This window comes from Eptatretus burgeri, chromosome 5 (assembly GCF_056783735.1).
Source record: "Eptatretus burgeri isolate ZD-2024b chromosome 5, Ebu_testis_v1, whole genome shotgun sequence".
NCBI classification, from domain to species: Eukaryota; Metazoa; Chordata; class Myxini; order Myxiniformes; family Myxinidae; genus Eptatretus; species Eptatretus burgeri.
In genome coordinates, this window is record NC_140965.1 from 49,502,377 (window position 1) to 49,529,615 (window position 27,239).

General features: G+C 42.9%; 1 protein-coding gene across 1 annotated transcript in view; it reads left to right on the forward strand.

Annotated features, from left to right (window-relative positions):
• LOC147026400 (procollagen galactosyltransferase 1-like) overlaps window positions 1–27,239 on the forward strand; it is a 67,153-nt gene that overhangs the window by 35,959 nt on the left and 3,955 nt on the right. Inside the window, exons 5-12 of the mRNA XM_085881805.1 lie at window positions 5,920–6,124; window positions 6,284–6,403; window positions 9,689–9,765; window positions 9,872–9,978; window positions 12,182–12,314; window positions 12,453–12,580; window positions 18,182–18,388; window positions 19,370–19,575. Of these exons, the coding sequence (XP_085737931.1) occupies window positions 5,920–6,124; window positions 6,284–6,403; window positions 9,689–9,765; window positions 9,872–9,978; window positions 12,182–12,314; window positions 12,453–12,580; window positions 18,182–18,388; window positions 19,370–19,575 (1,183 nt within the window). The remainder of the gene's footprint in view (window positions 1–5,919; window positions 6,125–6,283; window positions 6,404–9,688; window positions 9,766–9,871; window positions 9,979–12,181; window positions 12,315–12,452; window positions 12,581–18,181; window positions 18,389–19,369; window positions 19,576–27,239) is intronic.

Below are 27,239 nucleotides of genomic sequence, written 5' to 3' on the forward strand. Positions count from 1 at the left end.
CTGTTTCTTCTGACCTTGACCCTCTTGATTTGAATTTACTTTCCAGCTCCGAAAACATGTCCAACTAAATATCCTTTAGTGCGAGGGTTTTACCTTCCAGCTCCAGAACCATGTTGGCCTGATTCGGTGGTATAATGGTTAGAGCCTCCACTCTGAGTTACAGATCATTTTACTAAGATCACTGAAGCATTCATTTCAAGATGAATGCCACAACATATCACTCCAAAACTTGATCCACACCAGTTTGGGAACTGCAAATTGATTTCCACTTTACACTGGCTCATGAACACATCTGATATACGTTTATGTGAAAACCGCCAAATCATTTTCCTCTCTCATTTTAACGCATCTTGCATAACCTTGTCATCAAATCGATCACACATTTGCGATCACAAAGCTCATTGATCTCGGTGTACGTCCTGCTATCATTCCCTGCATCTGTGATGTCTTGTTCTCCTGTGAGCAGGGTGCATCATACTACTTGATCTGATTGTGCATCACTCAATGCAGGAGTTCCTCAAGGAACATGATTGAGACCTATCATTTTATCACGTGAAGCGAAAAGCGGGGTTAAACAATTGGTTCATGTCTGTCCGTCCATCTGTCTTAAAAGTTTATAATCATTGGTTTATGATCGAAGAACAACATATTTAAATTGAATGTTATATTTTGAAGATGAATCCAAAGTGTAGGAAGACAAGCCTTTGTTTTACCATACCTTGGCTCAGAATTTGTCCTGACCACACATACGTATGCAGGGAGGAGCGAGATGATAATTTTACTTTTTCTGCCTGCCTGGCAGTTAAACAAAATTATAAATCATTCCAAACAGGAAACTTACTGGTTTTAAGGACGTCATAAAGGGCACAAACTACAGCCATGAATAACTAATGTAATGTGTTAGATAGGATGGTGTTATAGACACTGGGGAAAATGGCGGTAAAAACCCAAAATTTATTTATTTGTACGCCTTTAAACCTCTTAAAATCTATATTTGAATTAAATTATACACTTGAAGACTGGAGACCACAAATCGCCTTCATAATACTTCCAAGAACCATGCAATTTATCAATTATATAGCATTAGAGGGTGTAGCATGTGCATTGGGGTGAAAAAGCGGCTGCCATAATGGCTATGTACCGATCAATAAAACCTCCGTCTTCTAAATTGTGACTCAACGTCGACTTCTTACAGTGTATAAGTTTGTTTGGTATATAAGAATGCTTCAGTCGCACTAAACTTCTGGATTTTTTTTTAACTATCTCTTAAATTATTATTTTATTAAAATAGAAGAACAGGAGGGGCTTGCTGTTCATGGGTTTCCCCTTCATGGATTCGCTCTATCACGATGAGTTTATTGAGGCAATGTTTGCCGATTGCGGTCAATGCGCTCAAAAAATCGTGGATTGGCGAACTATTTCCCACATTTATTCACCTAATTAACATAGGCCATCAACACAATAATGACCTCTAACTCCCCAACTCATCTTTATTGTCGCCATCATCGACATCGCCATCACATTATTGGATCAAGTTTATCACCATTATTTTTAAATGCAAGTTTCATGACCTTAATAACTCAAGAAAATAAACTTTTTTTTGTTCTTCATACAGGAAAATAATACTTTATTTAATGTTCTTAATAACTCTTATTTATAAATAGCACAAAAACAATGCACAAACATGTGAATTAAGGGTACAGTTTTCACAAATTTTAAAGTTGAAGTCTCTTAACCTATTTCCCCCATTACTCTAAGTTTGTGGATTTGCATTTCATGGGGATTTTCAAGAATGTAACCCCTGCTAAAGGCAAGGGTCTCCTGTATATACTTGAACACTGCATGGGGTATCTTGTTCTATGAACTTTAGTTGTTTTTTTTTGTTTTGCGATGATCAATAAGGCACTGCTGTCTGATGAACCATATAAGTTTAAGTATGTGGATGACTTGAGAATGGTCAATGTCATCAATCGCACCAGCTTTCAAATGTACAATTAGCGGCGAATAACCTTGTGAAATGGTCTCAGCAATAATTTGAGATGAAACCCTGCAAAGTGTGTCACAGTGGATATTTCATTTATGCCAGATCCTCCAAATGAGCCAATTGTGTGGATCGGAAACCATGAGCTCGATAGTATAGTGTATGCACGGCAAAAGTCTTCGGTGTTTACATTCAAAATGATTTGAAGTGGGAAGCTCAAGTGGAAAATATTGACAAACATGTTAATAGTAAACTCCACATATCTCTTGAAGCAGCATGACTTACCACCCCAAGACTTGTTCACTATTCTTGTAAGTAATAATCGCATCGTATTGGGATCAAAATGTACAATATACCAACAAGTTTTGTATCCATACTCACTCCCGAGTCTGGAAGAATGCAGAAAATTGTTTTGCATTGCGTTCACAGAAAAAAAACAACCACCAATCACTTTGTACATTTTCCCCAATTTTAATAGCTCCACGGTGGACTGCCATAATTGCAGAATTTTGTTGCAGAAGAAACTGTTTGAAAAGCAGTGCTTGACCTCACTTAGTTCATGTATTTAATGAAAAGTGGATTCTGAGTTAGAATTGTGCCCACTCTGACCAGGCGGGGAAGAGGCTCGGAGAGAATGAATTTAGGTTTTTTGGAAATGGGATTTATGATGCTTTTCAGCAGCGTTTTGTCCACCCAGGAAGGCATGTCTTCTTCATCATCAATTAAAAACATGCAAAGTGACTTGTGCTGTACTGGACTGCTTTTATCGTCGGGTCGGGAATTGAACCCAGATCAGACATAGAATCGCTATTTCTCTTGCATCCAATTACATAAATCGTTATAAATTTAAATCCAATCAACATATCAAAATGGGAAGATGCTAACTTGACATGCCTGTAACTCGAATTGGTTCTATGGTTAGGCCTAAGTCGCATTTGCCACGGCGGCCGTGGGGTCTCCAAAATCTACGGCCACTAGCAATTATACGGCGGCCGCAGTATTTCCACCGTCACACAATGTAGCAGTCACATACGTTTTTATTTTTCGGGGAGCCGCACGGCGTATTTAGTAATTGTGGAGACCGAAAACGTGGAGTTGCCGTACGGTCTTTCATTTGATGTCGCACGGTGAGCTTAAGGGGGCCCTGCGGCGGCCATAGAATTTTCAAAGCAGACGCAAGGTAGCCTCAAGGTGCCCGCAAGGCGACCGCAGGGGGGCCCTAAGGCGAACGTGCGGCCAGACGGACGGTAACTGATGGGTTATTTATTTATTTGTTTGTTTTTACCAGGTTTTTTTTTTCGGCTTGTCGAATTGCTACGGCGAATGTAGAAATGAAAAAAGTTATAACTCCGCGTTATAATTCCACGGCGACCCCTACGGCCTGTAAAAGATAGCCAAACGGCGTAGGGCCACCCTGAGGCCACCGCAGAAACTCTGCGGCCGCCGCAAGTTTCTGTCAATTCAGAGGGCGTACGGCCGCCGTATCCTCGCCGTAGAGCAAATGTGACTTATGCCTTAACGATACGCAACATTGGAAGAAGCAACATTAGATCATCTCCTTCAACAAAACATCTCCCCCATCTCCTCCTCATCCACCCTTCCTGGCTGACAGCCTGTACTACTTTGATCAAAAATTAAGACGCATTTGTATTCAGTTATTCTGTGTCATTTTAGCATGCATTAAATAAGGTCTTGAAACTAATTTGAAGCCAAATATTGTTTGGTATAGTTTTATCACAACATTCTTGGATGAGAAATTATGCTAACTATTTAACCCTTGGTTTATATATTTCTTTGTCAATGTTTAATTTTTTTATCATCATGAAAAGTAAAGCCTCTGATTCATTTTCTCCAAAACAGGTAAAGAATTTTGAATGAAACAAAGACAGATACTGACATCAATCTTTATTCTACCGCGGTGTATATTTATTTCTCAACACAATCTGCGGTGTCTGCCAACATTCAATTCCTTTTGTAATGCCGTCATGGTAGATCTGTGTGTCCTGCTGACTTAATCAGCGCTTCACAGTGGCTTTGACATCATCTTCAGAAGAAAAACGTTCTCCACAAAGGTTTTCCTTAAGTTTGGGCAAGAGATGAAAATCTGATGGAGCCAAGTCAGGGCTGCATTGCGGCTTCTTTTTTATATGCAAAGTCAAGGCTCATGGAAGAACGAGAACACAGAACGGATGAGGAAGCAATAGAACAAAAGGAACAGCAGAAAGAGAAGGGAAACACTAACAGCAGGGCCGAGGGACAAAATAGATGGAGACTGACAATCCAGGGATGCGGTTAATCATGAAGGGTATGGGAGGATGCAGGAGGTGGACAAGACAGGTACACAATCAAACTCTCAGAATGTAAAACTGGAATTTTTTTGGAGAGAGGTGAACTTTGGAGTGATGGGGGTAGAAAATATCATGGTTTTGGATGGAGGATGATCTGAGATGGTGGTGAACAGCTGTCTTGAAGATCTGGATGGAAGAATGAGATTTGAAGAGAATGTGGAAGTTGTTTCCTAGGTGGGGAAAAAAGTGGAACAAATGAATGGAGGTGAGCAGTGATCCTGGATTTTGGGAGTTTCAACAGAAGGGGGTTGATTGTGAACTGCGTGCGCCTTGCAGAAACCTGGAGATGGGGAGGGAGGACAAAACACGGAAAACGTAGAGAGTGCAAGACCAGAAAGAAGGTGGTAGAAGACAGACCACTTACCTGCCTGCAGTGGGAAAGTGATAGGCCTGTTGACTCGTCTTCATCGCAGGAGATTTCAATGATCTTGAAGGTCTTGATTTTCATGTCGTCAAGGTGAACAAGGTGTGAGGCGACCAACTGCTTGCTGTAAGGTGAAACGTAAATGTAAGGCAGTGAAACCAAGGCGACCGATTGCTTCAGTCATTCATGAACTCGTGTGAGTCTGTGCATTGTCATACTGGCAGAGAACCATCTGCATATCAGAATGAACCCTCTGAATCCATACCTTCAGTTTCTTTAGAGTTTCATTGTAATGCTCAGAGTTAATCGTGGTACCATTTGGCATAAATTCCAAATGGACTCTCCGACTCTCCTGCTCACTTCCCAAAAATCTGTAAGCCTGACTCTCCTGGCAGATGCTTGCATCTTTAAAAAAAAAATTGGTGCCGGTAATCCCTTGTGGCACTACTCCATTGACCATCTCTTCCTCTCGGTGTCATAATAATGCACCCAACTCTCATGTCCTTTTATAGTATTGAGCAGGAACTAGTCGACTTCACGTTCAGAGCGCAACTACTGCTTCGCACACACTTCCATGCACTTCTCCTCCATTCCATCAGTCAGTATTCGGGGAACCCACCGTGCACACATCTTCCTGTATCTGAGAGAGTACACAATAGCCTGCACTCGATCACACAAAATCCCAAGCTCAGTAGCGTGAGCGTGCTGACATATGTGCCGGTTCACTCTGATAAGCTGATTGGCACGTTGTTGGTGAGCCGTATTTGTTGCCATTATTGGTCTCCCGCCATGCTGTTTGTCTTGCAGGTCGATTTGTCCAGCATCACTCATAATGTCTTTAGTGCAGCTCGAACATTGACAGGCAGTACTCGCATCTATGTAATCATCACCGTACACAACATTCATTTGCCGATGAATGTTGATAGGAGGCACGTTCTCCGCTGTGAGAAACTCAATAACTGCATGCTGCTTTAACCAGACCGACAATGTCAGGCTGCCCTCTGCCATCTTGACTGACATAACATTAAGACATTCAATATCAGAATCACAAAACTTCACACCTCGTGGTGGGAATAACTACTGTACAGACTGTGATTTCTTTAATTCTAATGTCTTTACCTGTTTTGGAGAAAAATAACAAGATTCATTACTTTTCAACATGCCCTTGTAAATTGCATTTTTGCAGGTTTTAAGACCTTTATTTTCACCATTGGAATGGCATGCAGGGTTACTTCAAGCGTTCAATCCGCTATCTTCCAATCAGAGAGCGTGAACACCAGGGTTGTTTCCCCGTGCCCATGGTTCACTCGACAATGCTGATTGACCTGCGACGAAAAGCAACAAACTGGATAAACTTTTATCCACCTCATGATGGTTATCGAAAGCCCTTTGATGATATCATCATATTTGCCTCATCCTGTCAACATGCTGGTGTGTATATTTCTTCATTTTAAATACCCAAAGTATGCATAATCGGTATGCAAAGTATGTTCTCTTGAACTTCTTTAAATTTAAATTTATACGTTTTCAAAGGAGCCTTAGTTATTTTAATAATGAGGTTTGAACTCTTGGTTTGTTTGTTTTGCGTAGGTGTTCAGATGTACGTGTGCAACCAGGAGCATTTTGGTCACATTATCGTGCCATGGAAGTCTCATCGTACTATGCAAGATGATGTGGATATCTTCATCCATGCTCACCTCGAGATCATGCGTTGGTCTTATTTTTTTTAACAATTTCCGATTCGGAATATCATTCCTGATACTTTTACTGACAATTGGGAAGTTGTTCTTATATCTTTGATTCTCAATACCTCCTGCTTTGGCAAGTTGGCTTCTTACATTGAGAGCTTTTATTGGAATTTAATAATGTTTCATTTTCTAAACTTGTCCATCACAAACTCTATGCATTTTGCACTTTCTCACCTCGATTTATTCCTCTTCTTCTTCACACAATTTATTTTCCAAATCTGTTCATCACACCAATGCTTGGTCCATTTACCGTCCTTCCAAATCTACAGCATGACTCTCCTCCGTGCATTCAATAATCCTTTATTTCATCCTCCCCTTGCCCCTGCCAAATGTCTGCTAGCCCTTACCACTGCTGCATGTCCGCTCTTCTTGCCCCGCCGCATGTTCCGCTCCCCCTCTACCTGCCGTTTGTCTCGCCCCCTCCCCTCCCCCTGCCACATGTCTCCCCTCTCTCCTCCCAAGCATCCCACTCTCCCTCCCCCTGCCGCATACTGAATCATGTGGGGAGGCAGTTGCAGTCAAGCAGCTAACTTTCTCAATCTGGAAAGCTCACCTGACTAAGGGTAACTTTCTTGCAATCTGGAAGGATAACAAGCAGAAAGCCAGAAAACATCATCTTTCAAGTCTCAAGACCGAACTCTCCAACCAGTCTCCTTCGTCCAAGTAATGGTGGCACCTTTTCAAGTCGGTCTCTGGTGTATGTTCCTCCTTGATCCTGATCCTCACCTCAAAAACCCCTTAGTGCAGACTCTCCCAGAGTCTAAACATAAGGAAGAATGTCTAAACTCTCATTGTGGCAGATGACACCACATTGTGTTTTTGCCTTCAAATTTCATGTATCCAACCCATCCCGCTCTGTCCTCTTCTTGTGCATAGCGTCGGTAATGGGCGCGTGCACAGGACATACCCGCTGTCGACTGTACTCTGCAACTTTCTCGCCTGACAGGGTAGAGAAAGTTCTGTCGAGCCTGCTTCAGCGACGGCTTCAGATGTAATCAGCACCTTTGTTCTCAAATTCTGTTCTGCCTTTCTTGCTCCCCCTCTATCTGCACTATTGAGTCTGTTCTTCTCCTTTGGCTGCATCCCCTCTGCACGAAAGTTTGTAAACATCACGCCCATCCACAAAAAGGGTGCAAAAACTGATCCTACCAACTACAAGTCTGTGATATTGCTTCAAATTATAAGCAAAGTCATGCAATCCATCATTGCTTCTGATATCATCTTTCCTGGTTTCAAGCAACCTGATCTCTGACCATCAATTTGCATTCCTTCCTGGTCACTGAACTCTGGACATGCTTGTGCTCCTGTCAGCCATGGTTGTCGTTTGGCCCTTAATCTCAAAGAAGAGGTGAAGACGGTCTCCCTGGACATATCTCAGGCATTCAACACAGTCTGGCATCCTGCTTTGCTTGCCAAGCTCTCTGCCTGTGGCATTAAAGGCCGTCTTCATTCCTGGATTTCTGACTTCCTCCACTTATGCAGTCAACATTTTGCCATCAATGGAACCCTCTCTTCCCCTCTCCCAGTGGAGGCTGGAGTTCCTCAAGGCAGGGTTTTCGGCCCAGTCTTGTTCTTCATCTATAATCATTATTAATGACCTCTCTGATGTTCGGGAAGCCCTCCCTTCCTTTTGCCAGAAGACTCCACATTGTGTTATATATTATGTCATCTGTCAGCTAAGTAGACAGCTGCTGCATCTCTCTCTGCTGATCTGGAAATGATTAGACTCTGGACCGATGAATGGAAGGTGTCCTTCAATTCTGGAAAATCTCAGTCACACCCAATCACTCCAGAATGATTTTAAAACAAACACACGAATCTATTTCTTTGGTCATCCACTGGAAAAGGTTGTCTCTTGAAGTGCTAGGCCTAACTAGCATTCATGACCTTTCATGACCCGACCACGTCGAAAAGCTCGCCTCCAGAGCCAGCCGCAGACTGGGCACCCGACGTAAATCCAAGAACTGCTCACAGTCCACAAAGGCCTTTGTCTGTTGCTCAATGGAGTACTGCTATGCGCCTGTGCTCCAGCATCACATCTGTCTCTCCTGGATTGTACGAAATCTAAAACTCAAAATTATTGGAATCTCCTGTGATGAGGCTGAAGCACAAGGCCACTTTCTCTCACATTGCAGGCAGGTCTGTGATGTCTTTGTTTCCTACTCCATAATCTCCAACATTACTCCTTCTGCTCTCTAAGTCCTCTAACCCTGCCTATTTACTGCAGGATGCATGCATTCTTCCAGTAATGCTGTTTTGATTAAACTTCCAAAATCCAGGCTGACTGCACACCTCAACCCCTCCATTCGTCGCTTCTCCCGTCTATTGAACCACCTTTCAGAGGCTGTTTTGTCACTCTTCCCTCCAGCACTTAAAGCAACCAGTGCACCGCCATCTCTTGTTATCCCCAATTTTGACCCATGATCTTTATTATCCCTATTCACCTTTCCAAACTCAACGATTTTACTTGTTACATTCAGTTTATTCCCCTCCTTCCTCTCTTCTTTCCTGTTCATTCTCACTTGATGCTTTTTTCACGCTGTCAATTATACCTTGCTCTTCCATGAGCCTTGCTCCTGTTTAAAAAAAGAAAGAAAAGACAATTGTAATTTTAATATATATATATTTTTACAGTGATCCGAGGCTCATGGATGATCTTGTACATACCAATATATAACATGTACGTGAAACACAAGTAGACATCAATGTACTTTTACATGGACATGAGTACACAATAGACAAACACATATCGTATCAGGGATTTGAAGCTGGGTTCCTCGCGTCATGAGCCATTTACTCAGATGCTAGCAATAACAGCCAATCCCTTTTGTGAGCACAGTGCTGGAATCAGTGCAGAGAGATCGTCTTGGTATTTAAAGTGTTGTGCAGAGTTAAAACAAACACACCTGGATTCCCATTTAATACATTGGGAATAATCAAACGTTGCTGAAAGGATACGTCAGACCAATTGGGTAAACTTGTCTTGCTGAGTTGGGTAAAACTGGCTGGAAAAACCTCCGATCCTTTTAACGGAAGACTCCACATCGTGTCATATAGCATCCCATCTGTCGGCTCGGTAGAATGATCAGTGTTCCAAAGAACATGGACAGTTTCAACAAGTTTCTCCAAAAGCCACTCAGCAATGGCTTGTCCCATTTCTCAAAATGAGCAATCTTGATTATTTCTAGTTGGACCTTGCCTTTCTAAACCTTCTGCGATATTGATAACTAATCGATATTTCTTGCAGTCTATGAGCCGCCATTGCAGCCTTCGCAGTTCATCTCCGTCACTCCAAAGGTTCTTGACAAGATGGGTTTTCATGAGGTTAGTTATTTTTCCTTCTTTTGTGTAACTTATTGCAAAAAGGTCCTGATCGACGTGACGGCACCAGCGTTGGTAGCGTTTTCTTGTTCTCTGTTGATCGTTGCAGATTTTTGTAATCAACCTGGTGCGCAGACCTGACCGTCGGAAGTACATGTTACGTGCACTCCAGGAGCAATCAATTTCCTGCAAGCTGGTGGATGCTGTTGATGGAGCGTAGGTGCTGCTTTATGATGATAACTTTTTCCTTCAAGCTTTGAGCATTTCCTTTAGTGAATGTATATAATCCCCCAAATCAACCCTGGTGTTGGCTTCACGGTTAAGGTGGCTGGCTTAAGTTCTTAAGGTCTTGAGTTCAAGCTCCTGTCAGCCATTGAATGAACACCAGGTGGGTTTACTTAGCCTGTCATCCTTCTGAGGTCGACAAAATGAAATGAGTGCCAGCTTACAGGTGACATGGGGCATTGCATCAGTGGCACAGCCATGCCTCCACAAAATGATGGAGCCAAGCAGCCATAGGCTGAATATGAATAAATAAATAATAAATCCCCCAATAAGCTGTGACACTTTTGAGAAAACACCAAGACGGCAATGTTGGGCCAATGGCAAGTTACGATTTGTCCATTGTCTACAGTAAATACCTGTGTAATTCATATAAATGCACTGATGTGTGTTCTTGTTGGGTTGTCGATCCAGTCGAAAAAAAAAAATTGAAATTTATTCTACCCTTATTATCAGTATTTAAAATGGCAATTTCAGTGAATACAATGGCGATTTCGATGAAACTTGGTTGGTAGGTTCATACCATGACCTAGTTGTGTGCAAATGAGAACCGTTGCTATGGACACCACCGTTGCCAAGCAACGGGACTTTGAAATTTTAGAAAAATCATAAAAAAAATTATTTTTTCAAAAATCGGGCCACAAGCAACTGTGGGCAGAACATTCAGCCATATTGTCAAAAATTTCCAGCCGGATCCTATGAAAACTGTCGGAGAAGATAGACTTTGAATGAACCCTGGTCGAAAACAATAAAAAAACGAAGTTCGTTTTATCTCAGAGACTATGAGTCAGATATACATGAAACTGGTATGGTAGGTTCATGGTATGTCCTAGTTAAGTGTGAGAAAGAACCGTTGCTCAGGACCCCTCCGTTGCCTAGCAACGGCCGAAAAACCTCTAAATGTGGGGGTATTTTAGTGAAAAAACAAGCTGCAGCATTAACCCTTGAAGCTGGAATCATGAATTTTCTTGTGCTTAATCCTCAGGTCATTCCCCATCGAACGGGCCCATCACGTCAGGTTCTATTGGGTAGGCGACTACCCATGTCCGCCTACCGGCTTGTCTTTATACAGTTCTGCAAATATGTAATGAATGTACAAAACTCTGACCCTTAAATCATTGTTTAAATAAATAAGAAATAACCTTTCATTGATTCATATACAATTTCACATCCTAACATGCGTATTGCTTAAGTGTTATAGAACTGCACCAAATCACAGTCAAGATGTGGAGTGTCGAATAAATGTATCCCCCCCACACCTCTCTGCCCCTCCTCCCACACCCCTCTGCCCCTCCCCCACACCCCTCTGCCCCCACCACCCCACTCTTTCTCCACCCACATTTCCCTCCACACATGGCAGATATTTTGACTTGAAATTAGGCTTTGAGATAATTCCTTCCTTTTCCATGTCTCATAATGTGGTAGTCACCCTTTAAACCAGGAAATCCCCTTCAATCCCAGCCCCCCCCACCCAAATAAACCTCTCCACTTCCGGTGAAAGTTCCGATAGTGGTCGATGTGGTCGAGGAAGGGGAAATGAGGTGATTTATGTGCACGGATGGTTTGGACGTGAACAATGCAAATTACCTTTTACATCGACTCAGAAATTAATTTTATTTCAACAAACTTGCATGTAACCATTGCTGGTGTATGAAATGTGTAAGTTACTTATGAATGGATGCTGATGTTAACTTAGAAGCTCGGTGTGTGTGATAGCGGGATTGTTTGTAAATTGATTGAATGAGTTAATGAGATTACAACAGGCATGGTGGAGCAATATGGTTTTCAATGCCCTGGAAGGAAACATGACAGACGAGGTGACGAGCTTTGTGCAATTAACTTTATTTAGGTGAATGCTTATAATGAGATTGCACACATTTTAAACGGTTAATACAAATACAATACTGCTCAAGCTTTAAACAAAAAGTGATCGTTTCTCAAAGAGCACAATTGCCATTTCATTGATGTACCAGTAAAGTTTTGTTTTTAAACTTTGGGAAGATTAAAAAAAAAAAAACCAGGGGAAATGCTCCAAAGAAAATGTTAATCTACTGTATATCAACAAATCCTCATCAATTTGAATTAACCTCACATGCAGTTTTAATGAAACAAAAGAACATCTTTTGTCCATGCACAGGGCACTCAACAAGAGTGCAATGGATGCTTTGGGAATTTCCATGTTGCCAAGCTATGAAGACCCCTACTCTGACCGCCCAATTACCAAGGGAGAAGTTGGATGTTTCTTGAGCCACTACAGAGTGTGGCAAGAAGTGTGTACCAAATGTTAATTGTGTACCATGTCATGCTCGTTGTGGCACTTTTAAATGTCTGAACGCATCACGAAGTTCACTTGAAATTTTAATGCGATGATGGTAAAATAGTCAGCATGCTGTCTTGCTGGTTTGCAGGTGGTTGCACGTCGATTGCAGTTTGTGCTCGTCCTGGAGGATGATGTGCGCTTTGAGCTGTTTTTTCGTCGTCGTCTTATGCATCTTATGCGTGACATTGATCATGCCAACCTGGAATGGGATCTGATGTGAGTATGATCGCTCTCGTGAAGATGTCAGAAAACTTAATTGATTAATAATGTTGGTCACCGATTATTTCACACCTGCTCTCGGTGAGAGTGGCAGGTTTGGAGGGTTGGAAGGGGGGGAAGGGGTGTTCACGTTTTCATCCTAATTATCATTGCCATTTTATTCTTATTGTTAATAACAGCAGTGACTATTTTAAAAGTTCATCACATGTGTTTTTAGTTTTTATTATTTTTTTACTTCCAGGGAGGTGTGCTCCACGAAACGCCACAATAACCGATTTATACATGTGCCACAATAACCACAATAACCTTGAATGCCAACCACAAAAAAAAAGAAATAGCTCAGATTTTTAAAAGGGTCAAAGGTGAAATTTAGGACAGCTTCTGGTCTCTGTTGAGAACTCGGTGGAGAGCATGCTTGCCATTGATCTTTCGAGTCGACGAGTCTGGCATTTCACTCAGGCCGACTGGCAGGGACTTCAACCAGCCATGAAACTTCGAGACTGGTCTCCCATTTCTACTCTCTGCAACATCAACTCATCCTGGGAATTCTTTCAAAGAAACTTGCTCTCTCTCATGCACAGATTTATCCCATCTCGCCTTCAGTTGTCCTCCCTTTCCTCCCACCCATGGTACACTGAAGCTTGTGGTGAGGCAGTTGTCCTGTCACAACTTGGCTTTGCCTCATCAAGGCAAATCCTACTGATATGAAGGCAATCTCATTGCCTTCCATAAAGCTCGGAACAAGTGTGTGTCTACACTCAGGAGAGCCAGAAAACAACATCTTTCCAATCTCAAGTCTGAACTCAAAAACCTGTTTCCCTCCTCCAAATCCTGGTGGCATCTAGTGAAGTCTGTTTCTGGTGTATGTTCCCCCTCCATCCCCACCCTTACCTCAAATGGCTGCACAGCTGACACCGCATGTGAAAAGGCTGAATGTCTAAACTCCGTATTTGCTTCTAAATCTTGTGTCCCAACTCCATCGCTTTCTGTACCCACCTTACCCAGTACAGCTGTTCCTGGACTCTGTGTCCTTTTCTCCTGACAAGGTGGAGAGCTTACTGTCAAACCTCGACTCAGATTCTGCAACCGGTCCAGACAGCATCAGCCTTCGTTTCCTAAAAAAAACTGCTCTGCTGCTCTTGCTCACCCTCTCTCTCTCTCTTCTATTCACCCTCTCATTTGCTCAAGGTCATCTGCCATGTCCTGGGAATTCAGCAAACATTACCGCTCTGCATAGAAAAGGTGCAAAAACAGATCCCTGCAACTACAGACCAATCGGCCTTTTCCCAATCATCAACAAGGTCATGGAATCCAGCATTGTTTCTGACATCAAATCCTTCCTCTTCACCAATGGTTTGATTTCAGATCATCAATTTGGATTCAGACCAGGTCAGTCTACCCCTAACATGCTGCTTCTGCTTTCCCAACAATGGATGGAGGTCCTCAATGCCAGATATGAGATCAAAGCCATATCCCTAGACATATTTGATACGGTCTGGAACCCTGCCCGGCTCTCCAAACTCTCTTCCTATGGTATCCAAAGCAACCTCCACTCATGGCTCGTGGACCTCCTCTCCTGTTGCAGTCAACATGTGGCCCTGAATCGAATTCTCTCATCCCCGCTTCCTGTCCACACTGGAGTTCCTCAAAGCAGTGTTCTTGGCCCTGTCCGTTTTCTGGTTTTCATCAATGATCTTCCCGACTCTGGAAAATCCTCTTTATCTCTTTGCTGATGACTCCACCCTCTGCCGTACCATCTGTCATCCCTTAGATCGACAAACAGCAGCCTCCTCACTCTCTGCAGATCTGGAAAAAAATCACAAGCTGGTCCAATACTTGGGGGGGGGGGTTCCAGATGGTCCTTTCGGAGAGACAGAGTGAGAGTGTGAGATGGTCCTTTCGGAGAGACAGAGTGAGAGTGTGAGATTTGTCCGGATTGAAAGACATGTTCCATGTACTTTCTCAACAATCTCCTTGAAGAACTTTTTTCATTCAAGCTTTTTGGTCTCACGATCTGCCATGATCTTTCCTGGGAAAACTACATTTCGCGGCTGGCTTCCAAAGCCAGTCACCGTCTGGACATCCTTCAGTGTGCAGAGTACTTCCTTGGCACACCTGAGCTCTGAACCACATACAAAGCTTTCGTCCGCAGCTTCATGGAGTACCACTTCCTCCTCTGAGCTGGTGCTCCTGCCTCCCACTTTTCTCGGCTTCATGCTGTGGAAACCAAATCTTTTAGGATCATTGGTATCTCCCACGATGAAGCAGAGTCTTTGGGTCTCTCACTCTCTCATCACAGGCAGGTCGGTGGTCTTTCTGTCTTCTACTGTCCCCTCTCTTGGCCTCCCCCCCCTCCTGCTCTGTCTGTGATCTCCCCCCCCCCCATATTTCCACAGGGCACACGAGGTCTGCCAGCAACCCCCTTCTGGTGAAACTACCAAAATCAAGAATCACTGCTCACCCTCAAGAATTCACTCTTTCATTCCTCTTTTCTCCCACCTTTGAAACAAACTCCCAAACTCTCTTCAATCCCAATCTTCCCTTCTGGTTTTCAAAACAGTTGTTCACCACCATATCTTATTTTTCCCCATCCAAAACCACGATCTTTTCCACCCCATTAACAGCTTGGTACCGGTGCCATGGTCATGCAGATTTGCCGTTAGTGGTTTGTTGTACAATTGAAATTGATGAGAGTGCTTATATATGGATGTGGCACAAGAATGTTGGGCCAATTAGCATCCTGCCATGTCTAAGTTTAAAACGTTGTTTATTACCGCGCCCGTGAAGCAAAAAGTGGGGTTAAGCAATTGGTTAACTTTGGTTGTCTGGCTGTCTGTCTGTCTGTCCACAACTGTCAGTTTATGATCAAGGAACAACTAAATTTCAGTTGAATGTTAGATTTTGAACATGAATCAGAAAACGAATCTGTCGTTTCGCAGTACTTTGGCTCTGAATTTGTCCCAATCGTGCATGTGCAGAGAGGAGTGAGATTAAAAAATATATATATATATATATATATATTTTTTTTCTTTACTCCTGTCTGTCATCTGGTGAAACAAAATTGGAAAATCAACAGGAAATTTACTGTTTTTAGCTACGTCATAAAGGACACAAACAACAGGCATGAAGAATTCATGTAACGTGTTAAACGAGGTGGCGTAAAAGACCCTGCATCAATTGCAGTAAACTTCCGGAAAAAAAAATTCTTCAAAATTTAAAATCTTTATTTTATTTCAATTCAGGCAAATATTGAACACTGTAGTACACAAATTACCTTGTTGCCACTTTCAAAAACTTTCCATTGAGCAGTACTTGGACAAAATATTCTGGCATTTTTCATCATCACGACCAATCAAATTTTCCGCTCACATACCCTGCCCATGTACTCTTTTTCTTAAGACTGCACAGGGTATAGTGTTTCATGAACTCCTTAATTGTATAATAACTATAAGCATGATATTTTTGAATGAAATAAGTCCCCAAGATGTGTTTAAAATATAACTGTCATTGGTAACAAATCACCAAATAGATGCGAGTCACTGTCGTATTTGCTGGATGTTTACAAACTGACAGACAAGCAGCTACTAAGCAAAGAATTACAGAATTTAAAAAAGAGAATCCACTCTTCTCAAGATGCTTGTGAATTGCAATAGGTCTTATCAATATTTCATGGTGAACAAACTTGCTACGTACTACAATGCTCATAGAATGGTCTGTACATACATCACATGAAAGACAAGGACACTTGGGGACATCATTCTTACTTTTGCATGAATTACAAGGACATTGGTAGATGATGAACAAATCAGCACAGAACTAGAATTAAATTCAGTAGAGCGCATACCTTCGCCAGGCTGAACAGTTTACGTTTTGTATCCCACTGAAAGGCCAGATCTGGACTTGAACCAGAATCTAATCGGCTTGTTCTCATCACCTACTGATTCATTCACCAAATATTTTTTTATGAATCCGTCGACAACCTTTTGAAAAATCTTGCTATATATCAGTTTCGCCCTCTCAATGATGAAGAATCACTTAAAAATAAAAAAAATTCTTGTTTCCAGATCCGGATGTTTTATCTTCACCAAAATCGAATCACTTCTTCGTTGTCACACACACAATCTGTCCATCAAGTTTCATCCAAATCCATCGATAACTTTTTGAGATATCGTGCTGTATATCATTTTGGCCCAATTTCTCAATAGTGAAGAATCACTTCAAAAATTCGAGGATCCGGATCCAGATCTTCACCAAAATTGAATAAGTTAGTTCTTGCCACACACCCATCCTGTCCATAAAGTTTTATCCGAATCCATCTATAATTTTTTGAGATATCATGCAAACAGAGAGACAAATAGGGGTGAAATCATATCCTCCGTCCACCTTGTGCTAATAAGGTGGTAGAGGTAATAAGGGATTTGAACCTTAGATCCCTGCCTCTTGGGCTATGTGCTCAGATGGGAGCACCAAATCTGCCAAACTGAATGACAAATGTGTTGACAATGCCAACCAATAGATCGTAGTTTTTGTTAGCTGTAGGCTAGTACATCACAAACCAGGCAAAAATGCTAGTTAGAACTATAGTATATGAGAGTAGTACTCTCATATACTATAGTTGCTAACAGGTCCTACAACAGTAGTCTGCAGAGAATTACTACAGGAAAGGAATGATATTTTTGCCTGGGAATGGTTTCCAAAGCAGCCCTGACCTCACCATCATTTTCATATAGCTCTTACATGTGTTCACTTATACATTTTTTTTGTTGACCATAAATCGACCAGATTGAGGACTTCCAAACAAAAATGTGTTTTCCCAAGAATACACAGATCAGTAGCATTAATTGATTTACAAAAATAACTTTTAAGTTATTTTCTCTTCAGAAGTCGATGCTCATGGAAGAGATAAAGGACAGAAAGTGGCAAGTTAACAGATTGACACGGGGCGGACGGCAACAGGTGGACAAAAACACAAGACACGGCACAGTGCATGAGTGGGACATTTTATTTTTAATACATGATCAAAGTCTCATTGTGGACCTGCCCCACACACACACACACACACACACACACACACACACACACACACACACACACACACACACACACACACACACACACACACACACAACACAAGACTGTTGGACAAGACCAACGCAGCCACTGAGCTTGGGGGAAATGTCATCACTTCCCAGGACACACCAGTGACGTCACAACAATGGCACCACCTTTCTCACCGCACTCTGCAGGGCATTTCCGAAAGAGGAATTTCCTCCTCCCCTTGGATGCCAACCTATGGGGATTGTCCATGCTCTTAACCTTTTAAATGCTGAGTGTCAAGCAAGGCACATACCATTTTCAGTGTTTGGTATGACTCAGCCTGGTTCGACTCGGCCTTGATAGGACACTCTAGAGTCTAGCCATTACACCACCGAGTTGGGTGAGGTGAATTGAGATTTGCAATAATAAATGATTCTCCAAGAGCTCAACCTACATTTTATATCTAGGTAGCATGCCTGCCATTGCTGTGATTTATTAAATTTGTATTTTTTTTTGTTAATGTGAAACAGATCATGCATCTTTCCTCTATACATTTTGCAGTTACTTGGGTCGAAAGAAGATGGAATTCGACTTTCCAGAGGTTGCGGTCAACAATGTCAAGTACCTTGTGAGGGCTGATTACTCTTACTGGACTTTAGCCTATGTGTTGTCACAGAGTGGGGCACGCAAGTTGCTATCTGGAAACCCTCTTGGCCAAATACTACCTGTGGATGAATACCTACCCATTATGTTTGACAAGCATCCCAAGTAAGGCCTTTACCTCAGTGCGGTGAAAATACCATGCAATTGATTGCACTGCACAAGTAACTGTTCATTTGAACACTTTTACTTTCTTAGTCTCATGAGACCATATACATATTATGTATGCAAAGTAGCAACCTTTGATCTCCTTCCCACCGACCTGATAGCCACCTTCCCACTTCTCCCCTTGTAACTCTTACCACCGTAAAACACTTCATTCCGCAATATACACAAAAAAACACAAATAAAATTAAGAAGAACCCGCTCCATGAGAGTACCTCCTGCACAGCTGCCCTTCACAGGGCAGCTCACCAGATGACATACCATTTTCAGTGTTTGGTATGACTCTGAGATCTCCATGAGAGAGATGGCAAAGCCTTCAGGACCCCCATTCTTTTATGATAGGAAGGAAACCATGGGACCACTTTGCTTGGTGATATTGTGGTGGTGTTGAGGCATTGTCCACAAGAAGGCGGTCTCCTCGGGTTAACCTGCTGTCATCTGAGCTCCAGCATCTGAACATCAGAATTGCAGCATTTTTTGAGATTCAGAGACTGGATAGTGGTGAGAGAGGCTCCTCCAGTGCATGCTCCAAAACCTGACCTGACCAAGGATAACCCAGATACTCTTTGCGAAAGACACTGTGGAAATTTTAATATCTACTTCATTGATATTTTCCTGAAAATATTAGCCAAGAGGGCAGTTTACTTTACAGTGTCCATTTGCTGGTCGATGGGCCCTCCTGCTTGACGTCCTTCTGATGGACGGCACACACATTGATGTATCACCCTGCATGTGAGGCACCAGAGTGACAGTCTATAAATTGGTCAAGATTCCAAACTAGGCTCAACAGTTCAAAGGTGGATACGCTTACCTTTAAGCTATCCTGCCAGCCCCACATGTGTAATATGTAGATAACTGCTAATAAGGTTCGTGATCGGCTTGTGATGGTACAGCTTTTTTGTTTGTTTGTTTTATTTGCAACAGTAAGCTTTATTTGGAGGCATTTGAGAACCGTGACCTCCAAGCATTCTCAGCTGAGCCTTTGTTGGCTTTTCCCACACACTATACTGGAGAAGATAAATATGTCAGTGACACAGAGACATCTACCATCTGGGACAATGAATATCGACATACATCTGGTGGCGGTAAAATGGAGGGTCCAGAGGGGAATGACTCACCTGATTATGATGGTAAGATGATTGTATTTCCTTATCGGCTCATGAAGTTTGAAACTTTAACGTTATCCAAATCCCAAATAATGAGGTGGTTAATCTACACTAGCCATGCCTACCAGTCGTTTCGCTGACGGGTTTAATCAAAAGACAGCATGGTTACACCTCACAAATAAATTGCATGTCTAAATGTGAATCTCAATGAGGATGTAAAATGAAGTGAAACCATAGACTCCTATAGAGAAGGACTGGAACCTCCCATGCTCGGGGTTTGTAACTCAAGTCTGAAGGATTAACTTGAGTCCGGGGCTAAAATGACTTAGAGAAGGGCTGGAGACACGATCTCAGGATCCATATAGGGTTTTTTGAGGACGGCGAGTTCAATCGTGTCATTTTCAACACCCCCTGAGGTCATCTTCAAGTTCAAAAGGTCATATTTTAAGGTCACATTACTGAATTTTGGTATTTTTTGCCCGCTTTTGTGTCTAACTCATAAACGGTGAGAGATGGCTGATTGTAATAAGATGCAAGTGTGTAGAGCTGCCAAACTTTGATATTTATTGTCATATATCGTATTACATAAACATATGCATGTCACGACACTATGCCTATTACAACGATGTCGATGTCTATCACTAGTTGGAGAACTTTTCTTGCCTCCTGAGGCATCCCAAAGTTTTTTCTTTGTCACTTACATTGAGGACATGAGCTTTCAACAGAATGTTAGCTAAAGTAGTACATGCAGCATTACTACTAGCTAAAGGTGTATCTACAGAGGATAACAGCTCAGCAAAATGAAATCGGCAACGCATTTTAGTCTTGTCATACAAATTATAGGCATTATGTACAAAAAAGACTGTTGACATAGTCGGCACACTCAATCCACCTCTATTCAAATTATCTAGAAACTCAGATGACACCTCGTAACCATCTTCATCATCAATGATCTCCTCCATACTAGTGCTATCGCCATATTTATGAACAAGGTGTCCGGCCAAATAAACTACTTTATGCTTAAGGGCATCGTCAGACCCCAAGAGATCCTGAGTGTCTTGAGGAGTAATCTCGTCAACGAGTTCACTTCACTCATCTGGATTTATGGAAGTTGTCCAGTTCTTGTCGCAATCAATCACACGATAACTAGATTCGGGCATAATGTCATGCTTAATGAGTGTTTGCAAATTTAGAATTTTATCTGCAGCCATAATGTCAACTACGTCAATGTACAAGTTTCCATCGCTTCTTTGCCTGGTTTGGTCGAAAAAAACTTTTCCAAGGCTTTATCTGCAAATATAGCAGGAAGAACGTAGTCAAAGTCTTTCTCTGCCAGAAGCAATTTGGCAGCATCCACATTATCAAGTGTGGACACAGTGAAGGCTTCAGCAGTTTGCTGAGTTAGCTTCAGCTTACGACCACCACCTCCTTGCCATGCGCAGGTAGATATAATTTGGCAGGCCTGCTCCAGCCTAGTGAAACTTATACAGTCTGCTGTCCAAGGCTGTCTGGATTCGTCACGCAGATGGATAGCTGAGAAACGGTCTTTCACGTTCATCATCTTGAACCACTCACTCATTATCTGGGTGAGGATGATTGTGTCTTCGCTGATGCTCAGTGAATCCTTGAAGTTCTTTAAAGCAGCGACAGTCTTGTAATTGAACACTTGGCATACCAATGGTACGCTCTGGCGTCGAAGGGGCTTGGGGAAAACAGCGATGTGCGTCAGCTTGGTTAAGCGAATAGGAGTAGCCCGGTCGATCTCATAAACCTTCTGGATAAACCTTCTCCAGTAAGCTTTGTACTCATTACCATCTACGACAAATGAGTGTCTTGCCATCAACAGTAATCCAGTTGTTGCGAACATTTTTGAAGATGTGCACGTAGTCGTACACTAAGAACATAGATTGCTCTTGAATTGACAGCACTTGGCAACTTCCTGGTCCTCCAAGTTTTGAATAAACACTGCGGTTGGTATTGCAATTGTCACATATCAAAGAAATCACAGTACCGCCAGCACCAACTACAGCTGATGCAGCTTCGATAAGGAGTTCCTTCAGCTAATCGGCAGTTAGTTTTTTGCAGAGCAAAATGTGTAGAATATAGCGTGGACCACCGAAATGGCAGGCAACTTCAACAACCATAGCATGTGAAGCAAGCAATTTGTGTTCACCACCCGCTGTTGCATTTTGAGCAGATCCTACAACATGCCCTCCAGAAAATCGCAGTCTTGACCAGATTTACGTCGTCAAACATTAAATTGACCAAACGCTGCTGTGGTTTAAGCTGGTCGAACAAGGTTTTGAGGTTGGAGTCCTGCTGACTACCAGCAAGCATCTGTTTTACCTTTTTTGTTGATGGTAGAATGATTAAGCCGGATCGACGAATCATTTTGTATGCACTGGGTGATATGTTGTGAAGCTGCATTGCGAAAATCATCGTATCAGTATTAAATCGGCGACGATCAAGAGGTTTGAACATAAGATACAGCTGCGACAGAAGGAAGGTGAAATGAGGAAGCTCGTGTGCCTCAGTCATCCAACAGAGCTGGCTTATTACAAGCTGAAGAATTTCCTTGCTTGTGCATTCATAGATGTTTACCTGGTCAGTTATGGATCTAATCTGGGACCATTTTGAGAGCAGGCTGTTCTTCTGCAAAGGAAAAAGTCGTTTGGGCACCTCAATGCTATCTTTCTCAACTCTATTCAAGAATAGAAATCGAAAAGGTGAGTGAACTTGTTGGAAATGAAAGAACTGCTTGACAGTTTGTCCAGTAGCATCAGTTCTTGATAGGTAAAGGTTTTCCTGGTCTTTTATGACGTTAAAGCCAGGAATAGGAGCTGATTTTAGCACAGAAGTGGTCGAAATCTTGGATATTGTCTGCATCCTCATCAGCTGCCTGCATCTTCTTCGCTCTTGATTCTGACATAGAAGATGATGTTGGGCGTGGGGCTGAGGTCCCCTGTTTCAAAGCTGATTTCGGTACTCCAGGAAATATTGATGGGGGTTCTTTGGGTCGTTTGCCACCCCTAACTGACACCCAATCACAAATGAAATGTCTCACAAATATATATATATATATATATATATATATATATATATATATATATATATATATATATATCTCCTTTAAGCACCTCAAGCTTTCTTTCTCATTTGGCATTGCCAATATCCATCTCTCCCTCTCCTCAGGATCTTTTGGGAAGGATATGACCTTTACATAAGGCGTCCCATCATAGTTTCCTCTACAACCAAAGCAGCTGCAACGACGTGGCATATTGTCACCAAAGCAGGAAACAACAAAAAGATCCTGTGAGATCACCAGCTGGACAGTTTCTGAAAGAGAAACAAACAAAACATACATTACTTAACGATGATAGAAATCAGCAAGTAGGTGCAGTAGGTGCACATTGTCATGTTTTGTCATAGACTTTACAAAAGATTTCCTCTATGAGTGAGACACAAAAATGGGCAAAAAAATACCAAAATTCAGTAATTTCTTCTTCTTCTTCTTCTTCTTTCGGCTTGCTCCCGTTAGGGGTCGCCACAGCGGATCAACCGTCTCCATTTCGCTCTATCCTCCACATCTTCCATTGACACTCCAACCACCCGCATGTCCACCCTCACCGCATCCATGAACCTCTTCTTTGGCCTTCCTCTTCTCCTCCTGCCTGGCGGCTCCATCTTCAACATCCTTCTCCCGATATACTCCGCTTCCCTCCTGTGCACATGTCCAAACCATCTCAATCTCACCTCTCTCACTTTGTCTCCAAACTGTCCTACCTGCGCTGTCCCTCTAATATACTCATTCCTTATCCTGTCCATCCTCGTCACTCCCAACGAGAATCGCAGCATCTTTAACTCTGCCACCTCCAGCTCCGCTTCCTGTCTTTTTGTTAGTGCCACCGCCTCCAAACCATACAACATGGCTCGTCTCACTACCGTCTAATATACTTTCCCCTTCACTCTTCACTACCAAAATACAGTAATTTGACCTTGAAATATGACCTTTTGACCATGCAGATGACCTCAGGTGGTGTTGAAAATGACACTATTGAACTCGCCGTCCTCAAAAACCCTTATATGGATCCCGAGATCGTGCCTCTAGCCCTTCTAGATGTCATTTTAGCCCCGGACTCAAGTTAATCCTTCAGACTCAGGTTACAAACCCCGAGATCGTGAGGCTCCAGTCCTTCTCTATAGGAGTCTATGAGTGAAACACAAAAAAGATGTTTTATAACACGTAATTGTTTTTGTTGTTGTTGCTGTTGTCATCATGTCTGTGGATGTTGTTTGTTTGCTCCTTCCATATACTATAACATGTTTTTCTATTCCTTTGAGATGCATTACTGGATATAATTTTGTGTACTCCTTCCATGTCCGTCACATTTTTTTTCAAAACGGTTTCTGCTGCCATACCGTTGGAAACATTACATTAAACCATTGGAACCACAACATGTTTTTTTTGTTTTTTACAGTGGAGAATCAGAAAACAACATCTATCCAACCTCAAGAATTAACTTTCAAACTTGTCTCCCTCCTCTAAAACCTGGTGGTGCCTTGTTAAGTCCCTCTCTGATGTATCCTCCCCTCCATCCCTTCCTTCTCTTAAAATGACACCACAACTGGTGTCTAGTGAGAAGGCCGAATGCATCAATTGTGTGTTTGCTTCTAAATCTTGTGTACCCAACCCCTCAGTCTCAGTACCCATCCTTCCCCGTCGTACTGAACTGCTCCTGTACTCTGTGTCTTTTGCACCTGAGAAGGTGGAGAAGGTTCTTTCAACCCTCAACTCTGACTCTGCAACTGGACCAGACAGCATCATCTCATGTGTCCTAAAAGCCTGCTCTGCTGCTCTTGCACATCCTCTCTCTGCCATTTTCACCCCATCATTTGCACTAGGTCATCTTCCATCTGCATGGAAATCAGCCAACATCACTGCATTATATAAAAAACGTGCAAAAACTGATCCCCTTAACTACAGACCCATCAGCTTACTTGCAATCATCAGCAAGGTCATGGAATCCATAATCGCAGTTGATATGAAATTTTTCCTTTTCTCCAACAACCTCATCTCAGATAACCGATTTGGATTCAGACCATGTGACTCTACCTTGGACATGCTGCTTCGACTCACTAAACAATTGGTGGAAGCCCTCAATGTCAGATGTAAAAAAAGGTCTGTCTCCCTGGACATATGTCATGCTTTTGATACAGTCTGGCATCCTGCCTTACTCTCTAAACTCTACTTATGACATCCATGACCAACTCCACATTTGGCTTCCTGACTTCCTCTACTCTCAGAGCCAATGTGTGGCTCTCAACAGAATCCTTTCATCTCCTCACCCTGTTAAGGATGGAGTGTCCCAAGGCAATGTTCTGGGCCCAGTCCTGTTACTGATCTTCCGAAATAATCTTTCCGATTCTGGAAAATCCCCTTTATATATTTGCTGATGAAACCACCTTCTGCGTTGACATCCCTCATCCTTCAGACAGGCAGGCTGCAGCCTCTTCCATCTCTTCAGACCTTGACAAAAAATCACAAGATGGTGAAACACTTCAAATATGTCCTTCAATCCTGACAAATATCCAACTGTCACTATCTCACTCCAAAAGGACCATCTGGCAAGCCACCTGCCCCCATCTGTTTTCTCAACGACCCTCTCGAAATTCAGTCACTCAAGCTCCTGGATATCACCCTCAGCCACGATCTCTCTTGGGCAAGCCACATATCAAAGCTGGCCTCTAAAGCCAGATGCCGACTGGGCATCCACCATTGTGCAAAGTCCTTCTTTGGCACACCTGAACTCCTATCCACTGACAAAGTTTTCTTCTGCAGTCTGATGAAGTACTGCTCTCCCATCTGGGCTGGTGTCCCTGCCTCACACCTTGCTTAGCTTGACACCATGGAAACCAGGGTCTTCAAGATCGTTGGAATCTCTCGTGATGAAGTTGAGTCTACGGGCCTTTCACTTTGCCATTGCTAACAGGTCAGTGGTCTCTCTGTCTTCTTCCACGTCCTTTCTGGTCTTGCACACTTTGCTTCCTCCATGCTTTGTCCCCCTCCCCCCCTCCCCCCATGTTTGCAGGACACATGCGGTCCACCAGCAACAACCTTGTAGTAAAATTTCCTACATCCAGAACCACTGCTCACCTTCACTCACTTGTTTGTCTTTTTTTTTCGCAGCTGTGGAACCACCTTCCACACTCCCTTCAATCTCATTCTTCCCTCCAGGTCTTCAAGAAATCTGTTCACCACCATATCAAGTCATCCTCCATCACAAATTTTGATATTTCCTGCACCCGTTCAACCACACAGCACCCCTCCAAAAATTTTGCTTCTGTATCCATCTTGCCTACCCCTTGCGTTCTCCCCCACCCCTCATCTGCATCCCTTGTTTGTCCATCACTGTCAACTTTCCCCCCTTTTCCTCCTGTTCCTTTTGTTTTGTAGTTTCCTGATCCGTTCTGTGTTCTAGCTCTTCCACGAGCCTCGACTATGTACACAAAAAAAAAAAATACACAAATGACGACTGTCCTTTGTCTGCTGATATGATCCCACCTTTTCCGTGGCTGTTCAGAAAAGTGGATTTGGATAGTTTAATTGGTGATCCTTGTGGAGAGAGTGTGAGAGCATGTTACTTGCTGACATGGAACATCACTTCCAAGTAGCTCACCAGTGGCTTATCATGTCCATGTGCAGCAAAATGGTTTAACAGTGGCAGTGTTTTATTGTCAGGTCAGGCCAGATCAGATCTGTGACTTGCTACAGGTATCATGTAAACCTGTACTAACCTGTTCCATGATCGGGTTGTCGGTGACTAAACCGTCTCCCCCACCAGGTTTCCTGGTGAGGAGGGTGTTTGGATATGGACACCCAGCAGGATTAAAAACAAAACCTGTCAAAGGGCGGAGGAGCTCCTTGTGAGCCAACGGCCATCCATAATCTAGTGCCCAACTGTGTCTGCAGACGTCCTCCTGCAGTTGGGTTACTTCTTATTAGGAGGTTGGTGGCAGGATTTGCACTCCGGCCACCGTAAAACCCTTCATTCCGCAAAACATTCTCAAAGCATAAAAAAACCTGACAACCCACTCCGTGGGAGTACCTCCTGTGCAGCTTCCCTTCGCAGGGCAGCTCACCGGATGACGGGATTGTGGCAAAGCCTTCGGGACAGACAATCTTTGATGATAGGAGGGAAACCACGGGGTAACATCCCTGGGTCAGATTGCGGGAGAGTGTGTCGAAGTGGTGCTGAGGTGTCGTCCACCAGACGGCGGACTCCTTGGGTTAACCTGAGGTGGTCCCTTCAGGTGGGTGCCTGGAATGTCCTATCCCGAAGAGAGGATGATCACCTGTCTCTGTTATCATCTGAGCTCAAGCGTTTGGACATCGGGATTGCAGCACTCTCTGAGGTTCGGAGACCGGATTGCGGCGTGATCATGGTGGGTGGTTACACCTACTATTGGTCTGGTCTCTCTGATGGTTACCATACCCAAGGAGTTGCTGTAGCTGTGTCCAATAAGCTGACTCCAATGATAATTGAGGTAACACCGGTCAACGAGCGTATTATGAGTCTAAGGATTCATCACTCCTTGGGTGTCATTTCCCTGGTCTCTGTATATGCTCCGACTGAGGTGAGTGGTCTCACCGTGAAGGACGCATTCTATGCCACGCTTATGTCTGTGGT